The 7211-nt window shown below is 44.4% G+C and overlaps 1 protein-coding gene across 1 annotated transcript; it reads left to right on the forward strand.

The window, feature by feature from the left end:
* The first annotated feature begins 225 nt into the window (after nt 1-225).
* LOC119360450 (circumsporozoite protein-like) lies at nt 226-5092 on the forward strand. The gene is made up of 6 exons (XM_037626083.1): nt 226-438; nt 1059-1106; nt 3104-3179; nt 3703-3785; nt 4070-4856; nt 4942-5092. Exons 1-5 carry the CDS (start codon nt 226-228, stop codon nt 4142-4144), a joined length of 495 nt encoding a protein of 164 aa, XP_037481980.1. The 3' UTR covers nt 4145-4856; nt 4942-5092.
* The last annotated feature ends 2119 nt before the right edge of the window (nt 5093-7211 follow it).

Here is a 7211-nt window from a genome sequence, read left to right on the forward strand (position 1 = left end):
TTTTGTACTGCATAAGTCTGAACAAATATTGTCTATCGAAGGTAAAAATGTTTCCAGCTTTCCATGACTTTCTACAGCATACCCTCGGGACAATACAGCAGTATAAATATGCAGCAGTTGGGTCCCGGGAGAGGAGCGGTACATAAATTCCACGCGACACGAGGGGAGAAGCGAGAAAATCTAAGGCTCGGCGGAGGGGCAGAAAAGGCAATTCGAAGGGAAGAAATGGGGTTCAAGATAAAATTCAAGAACCTTCTACAGCGCGGGGCATCCGCCGCGGGAAGCAGCGGATACGGCGGCGGCGGCGGCGGCGCCGACGACGGAGCTACACCTACGACGCCACCACGGGTTCCACTCGCACCACCGCCCGCGTCGCCCACCTCGCCGCCCCCGCTTCAGGCGCCACGACCCCCTCCGCGTCCCGCCGGCAAGGACACGGTGAGTTCCAGCGACCTTTTCGCCGAGATCTCATTCGTCTGGTGAAACTTGGTGCTTCTGGATGTTCTTTATGTTTCCGCGTCTTCTCTTGTGCACAGTTCGCGGTGGACATGTGCTCTTGGCTGTCGCATGTCGGATCGGGCGTCGTGCCCAATTCGTGGGGACGATTTCTTGGCTGTAGCATCGACCGCGGTCGTAGGTTCCTACAATTAGTTTAATTCTTGGATGGACTGGTTTGGTACTCGCCGGCCCTTCTGCTAGTCAGTGTTGTGCTAGTTCTTGTGCCCCATGTAGTTCTTGCGCGGTTCTTTGGATTCTTGGATGGATTGTTGCATACCCGCGGACCTGCCTCATGTAGTTTCTGAATTTCTTGCCGTCGCCGAGGAAAAAATGGTCGGGTTTTCTAATTTACCCAAAATTGTGTCCTGCCAGCAGTTCTTGGTATAATCGGTTGACTTGGTAACCTAAGGATATTCATGGCAAGAGAACCTAAGGATTTCCCTCTGTAGTCCGGACGGCATGTTCTGATTTTGGCTGAACATTTTTCTTGTTTCCCTGTTCACCCCATTTGTGCTGGAAAGAACATTTTACAAGTGAAGTAATGCTCTGCCATTTTCTAGGACGAAGGACCGGACGATGAGAATTCGCAGGAGGTGGCAGATGATGAGGTGCAAATCTGTGTTCCCTTGCTGCTAGTTCTTAGTTCAATTCCATGACTTGTTCACTTGAGTTGTCTGTCCAATTGTTCTGAACCTAGAGAAGGATGTCTCGTCAGTCATAACAGCTTTCGATTTCCCTTTATACTTGTTGATGATTGTGTTGACTGGAGTGCGAATCAGTTACCACACTTGTTTAGTGTAATACATCCCCTTGTTAGAGTCCGAAGCAAAATGGAGCTCTCCCGTTCGTTTGGATTGTGGACCGTCCGATCGTCTTCCCGAGCTCGTAAAGACCGTCGGATCTCCGTGTGGACCGACCCTAGCCGTCCGATCGAGCCGGCACTCGACCTCGCCGTCCGATCGCGTCTGGCACCCTCAAGTTCGTGCCACCGCCTGTAATTCCCGTGCCCCCCAAGGGCATTCTTGTCTTTTCACCCACAGCCGTATAAAAGACATCGCGCCCGTGGTGAAACCCTAGCCGCCTCTCTCCTTTCCCACTCAGCCCCTCACCCCGACTCCCCTCTCTCTTCCTCCCGCCCCTCTCGCCGCCACGCTGCCTCCGCCTGCTGCAGCCGCCGCTGGTCTCGCGCCTCCCTCTGCCGCCGCCGCCTATGCCTGTCCCGCGCCTCCCTCCGCCGCTCGCGCCGCCGCTTCCCGGTCGAGCTTCACGTCCTCGGGAGGAGAGGAAGCTAGCACTGCTCTTCCTGTGGGACGCGCCATCGTGCCATCGACAGGAGACGGCCAGGCAGAGCGCGCCGTCGCCACTGGCTGGCGCGTCGATGGGAGGAGGCCAAGGTTAGGGTGCTCTCCTCCTCGCGCCTGTGGATCGACTGGCGCTGCCGGCTGCCGGAGCTGAAGCTTCTCCTCGCGCTGCAGCTGCCGGGCTCAGATCTTCTCCACCTTGCATTGCCGGCTGATGGACTCAGAGCTCATCCACCTCGCGCCCCCGAGCACTACTACTTCCTCCTGCCTCGATCTGATCCTGCAACCTCCTGGTGAGCTCTCTTCCTTCTGGTGCGAGGTGGAGTTGCTCGCTATGTTCCGCTGCTGTTAATGTTGGTTGCTCTGCTGCTGCTACTGCTGCCGATGCCGCAACTTGCTCTGGTGCTGCTGCCTACTGGTGGTGCTGGTTATTGCTGCTACTGCCATGTGCCCCCGCAAGCTGCTGCTCCTATCTGTGCACTTGTGCTGATGCTAATGTGTGGTGTTGGTCTACTAAGTACTAAGTACTAAACTACTAATTGCTGCATGTGTAACTTGTGTTGTCCAGTTGGTTGCTAGCTATCGATTTTGTTGTTGTACTGATCTGTTCTTGCCCTGGACCTTTTGTTGTGTGGTATGTAGGCTTGTAGTGATTTGTTCTGATGTACTGCTGGCACTGTGTTGCTTGTAGGAATCAAATCTGACAGGAAATCATTCAAATCAGAATGTCAACATCGCAGAGTGTTCTCAGATCACAATCATGTGTTGCTTGATGGCAAATTGCTCTTTGTTGCCTGTATCCCTACAATTGTATAGAAAACGCTTAATTGCGCCTAATCACGTCTAAGCTAGAAAAAGCGCAAGTAGGTGGTCAAACGCATAATTAACACCTAGCGCTTTTTTGAACATTGATTGTGAGGCCTCTTCTTGACAGCTGATGCTTCCTTCATGTGGGGTATAAGATGTTTTTGTAGATTATTTTCCTGTCCAAGCAGTTATACTTTCTGATAGATAGATTGGAAAACACAACAGGAGTTTGGGTTTTTTTCATTTAGCAGAACACAACAGTAGTCGAACTGAACTAGAACACAATGTATTTTAGTTTAAGCAATGTAGGATTCACTGATGTATGTGAGAGCAACATCTTTCGGGAAATTTCATTAATTAATTTTACTTCCAACTATTTCTTTTGTTTCAATAAGCATTATGCACAACTGAAGGACTGGCCGCGCAGCTACTCCAGTTTCACCGCCTCTCTCTCTCTCTCTCTCTCTCTCTCTCTCTCTCATCTTCTTGGATTGCAGGTCAGCAGTGTCATGGAGCCAGATGAGGTCTCCCACCGTGTAGCTTGGATGGAATCTCCAGCAGACCAGTGGCCAGGTAACTAACAACCCCATGATGGCTATGAGCATACCTATATGTAGTTTAGTGTTGTGCTGGTGCATTGTGGTGCCTGGGAAGCCCCAAGTTTGAAGTTGTATTGAGTTGTGTCTGCTTGAGATCTATCAGCATTTTTTTATTAGGGTTCTAGGGTTTCTTAATGTACTCATGCTTCATTCAGGCCATTAAATTTTAGGATAAGAGGTCAAGCACAATGTTTCCGGCCACCTTCATGTTTGTTTCTTTTAAACTCAGTATATGCTAGCACTTTTGCTTATAACTGAACTGAACTGTTTAACACATTTTTATTGTATGTACAAATGTGAGAGTTGTCAAGAAACCTTTTTTATATAAAGCTTATTGTATTAGCCTTGCCATTGCTTTTTAACCAGTAGACTGGAGTGACAAATATGTGAGAGGTTGTGAATTGGCAGTGTAGACTGGTAGCTATTTATTGTCTGTCTTGTCTCTTACAGCCGTATCCCTTTTCCTCTTTCAAAATGACATGCAGTAAATGGTTCAGGTTTGAGCAAGGAATGCAAAACTCTAGGATTGAGCCCGTGCTGGTCTATATTTTATATTGGTTTTTGCACCCTGCAGCCAGTGGTAAGACACACAATTCTGATTTAATTATACTCTGGGCGATTACCTTGAATGGTTCGTCGCTGCACGTTTGCCATACATATGCTCACCTATATAATTCCTTGGTCACTAAATAATTATAAGTGCCCTTTTAATTTGTACTAATATTTCTAGGATAAATTATTCACCTCAGAAGGCCCTGTTTCACTTTCCCTTTTCTTCTTTTGTCCTTCTGGATCTTGCCTCCATTTGTTGGTCTTTCATTATCTTTTAGCTAATACTGTGATCCTTGTATTTGCTAAATTTAGAGTATATGTCCTGCAAAGATACTGAAGCTTAACTTGATGAGAGAAAGGAAAACACTTGGGAATTTAAAGGTTTAGATGATTTTTCCATGGTTATTCATGGTGTTATTGCCGATGTAAGCTTCGCCGACTCTTTACATTTGTTTGAGCACGATGTATGTGCTTTCTGTGAGAGTTAGGTAGTAAATCAACTCCAGATGATGTTGCCTGCTGCTGGATATGCGTTGTTTGGGAGTGAGGTACTAAAAACTGCATATTTCCTACATCATAAGGAAATCATAAAATATACACGCACTTGCTCGACTAACAAAGCTTGCACCTCAGAGCAGGTCTGGTTCATGTTTTAGGGAGGTTAAATAAATTTCAGTCAGCCGCAAAGTAATTGCTAACATTGTTGCATTTGACCATCAGCAGATCATCATATATAATTTTTAGAACTAATTGTATTTCTGATTCACTGGCTTCGCTACCGTTTTAGCTTAATGACATCTTCCAGTTCCCAGCTATGCGAGTCATAATATATTTGCATATATTAGGTATAACACATGTATTACCCTATTTTTTTGATACACTATCCCACTTATACATGTTAGTGTTTTTTTTGTTGAAGTTCGGTCATTAGATTAAACAATCTCTCTTGATTCTGTAAGATTCATGGATCGTTTTGAGCCGGTGAGCCACTTGCACTTCTTGAATCTACTAACAAACCAGCAAAGGTGCACATCCATGCAAACCAGATTGAGCATAAGACACTGGCTGAGCTCTGTGCAATGAGACCATACCGGTTTTGGTTAGTTCATATCTCCTATGCTTTGCTGGTTCTTATGCATGCACCCAGTTGGTCTATGTAATGATTCTTCCCTCTTCTTGTGAAGCTTGAAGGTTTCAGATGCACTGTCGTCATAAAAATATGGTCCCTGTGGAGTCATCGTGGTTTGTTGCCTGCAATAGATGTGGCAAAAAATCTTTGCCACATGGAGATGGCTACTACTGCACTGCATGTGGATACAGAGGAAAGAAGTTTAGGTATCTTTAACCATCACAACTTACTTCCCTTCTTTCTTTGGCTCACAATCCGATATAATGATTGGCATCACTGTGTTGCCACCTAATCAGATTCAAACTGTGCAACGCTTGCATTGGCGTCTACTATATTTATTCAAAGTAGTTTTATTTATGTTTACAACTTGATATATTTTCTAAAACCACTTCTTATGCTTCTATTTGTATATAAAATTGCTCATGGGATGGATTTATTTTTCCTGTTCTCCTATTTTTGTTCTTGTGCTATTTTCATAACTGGGATCATAACACTCACTCTTTTTTGTGTGTAATCTATGGTCATCCAGAAAATACCAAAGGAAGACTCGTGGGACTATGGTTTGGCGAGCAGAGCTTTACTAGGACTGAGTATGATGAACAAGCATGGGGGCAAGAAATTTCTTCTGAAAATAGGCCTTGAGGTTGGTACGGATGTCCTGCTTATATTCAAGACGAACGTTGGTGATGATCTGTACATGATAGTTTGCCTCCATGACCTCTGCGAGGTTCATAGGTCCTGATTAAGGTTATCTTCAGTTCATTAGTTTTTATCTCTGTTATGTTAGCTCTTTTGTGAGGGTCCAATTTCCTGTCCGCCTTAGAAGAAACACACTTCCAACTATTTCTAAAGCTATTAGTTCAAAAGATTAAATAACTTTTGTTGTGATGATGAATAATAAGCTCTTTGGATATTAGAGTATGCCAAGAAACTCTTGACTCCTTTTATCATATAGGTTGCCTCTCCTATTTTCACAACTGGTCTAGCTTGCCTGATTGTGCCTCCATAATTTAGAGATGTTTTTAATATGCCCTTGTCAAAATATCTTTTGTCCTTCCTGTTATGTAGTGGCAAAGAAACAGGGGCAATTCCCCAATATTATGTGCTTATTTCTGCAGTACTTCATATGCAACAGTTCTACTTTAATGATTCATTCTTATTAAAGTAAGAAAGTAAGAACCATGTTGTCTCCACCCATTTGGTGCAGATATTCTCCATGTTTGATGGCCATGACCGAGGTGTGATGTTTTTGTATTTGCTGGGATTTGACAGGACCAGGAGTCCAGGACGTGACACTCTTTTGGTACTGTTCCTTGGCACTGACAGGTGCATCATATATTTTATGAGGCATCTCCTATATGGAGATGATGTTACTTTTCATTTCACTGTGCTAATCAGTCAAAGTGTTTTTGTATTAACATTCATATAGCTCTGTAAGTGTTGGTGGGTTTAGTTTTCCAATACAATAGCTGATGTTTTCTGTATAGAATAAGATGGAACTAAACATCACTAGTAGAAAAGGGGCCAATGGTCCAGGCCGGTCCAGCCCATTAGTCCCGGTTCAATCCAGAACCGGGACCAATGGGGGCATTGGACCCGGTTCGTGAGCCCCAGGGGCCGGCCGGGCCACGTGGGCCATTGGTCCCGATTCGTCTGGACCTATTGGTCCTGGTTGGTGGGACGAACCGGGACCAATGGCCCTCGCTCCTGGCCCACCATCATTGGTCCCGGTTGGTGGCCTGAACGGGGACCAAAGGACGCCCATTAGTACCAGTCCATTCCACCAACCGGGACTAAAGGGTTGGTCCTCGTTGCGGCCAGAGTTTAGTCCCACCTCGCCAACCGAAGGGGAATCAGACCGGTTTATAAGCCCCTCCCTCTCTGCCTTATTGAGCTCCTCTGAAAATAAAAATAGATGCCCTTATATAGGGAATTTAGCCTAAATTCATACGAATTTTTCTTGAAATTTGTTATAAATTTAAGTTGAATTTCCTCTATAGGCGCATCTATGCTCATTTCTGAGTAGTTTTTTACATAGTTTTTTTTTCTTTTCTGCTATATTTATTTTTTCTTTTTATTTCTGAGTTGTAATAAGTCATTAAAAATAAGCATCTATGCTCATTTTTTAGTAAAGTTAATCATAACTATTTTTTCTTCTATTTATTTTTGAATTGTAATAAGTCATTAAAAATAAGCACCTATGCTCATATTTTAGTAAAGTTAATCACAATTATTTTTTCTTCTTTTTATTTCTGAGTTGTAATAAGTTATTAAAAATAAGCATCTATGCTCTTTTTTTAGTACAGTTAATCACAACTATTTTTT

This window comes from Triticum dicoccoides, chromosome 2B, assembly GCF_002162155.2.
Source record: "Triticum dicoccoides isolate Atlit2015 ecotype Zavitan chromosome 2B, WEW_v2.0, whole genome shotgun sequence".
Lineage (NCBI taxonomy): Eukaryota > Viridiplantae > Streptophyta > Magnoliopsida > Poales > Poaceae > Triticum > Triticum dicoccoides.

What these genes read in the sequence shown, in the direction of transcription:
- LOC119360450 (XM_037626083.1), top strand. Translation starts at nt 226, where the DNA reads ATGGGGTTCAAGATAAAATTCAAGAACCTTCTACAGCGCGGGGCATCC. An exon ending in TCCAGCAGACCAGTGGCCAG is followed by an intron (nt 3,180 to 3,702) that starts GTAACTAACAAC and finishes TAAATGGTTCAG; the next exon opens with GTTTGAGCAAGGAATGCAAA. An exon ending in TTTGCACCCTGCAGCCAGTG is followed by an intron (nt 3,786 to 4,069) that starts GTAAGACACACA and finishes TGCTAAATTTAG; the next exon opens with AGTATATGTCCTGCAAAGAT.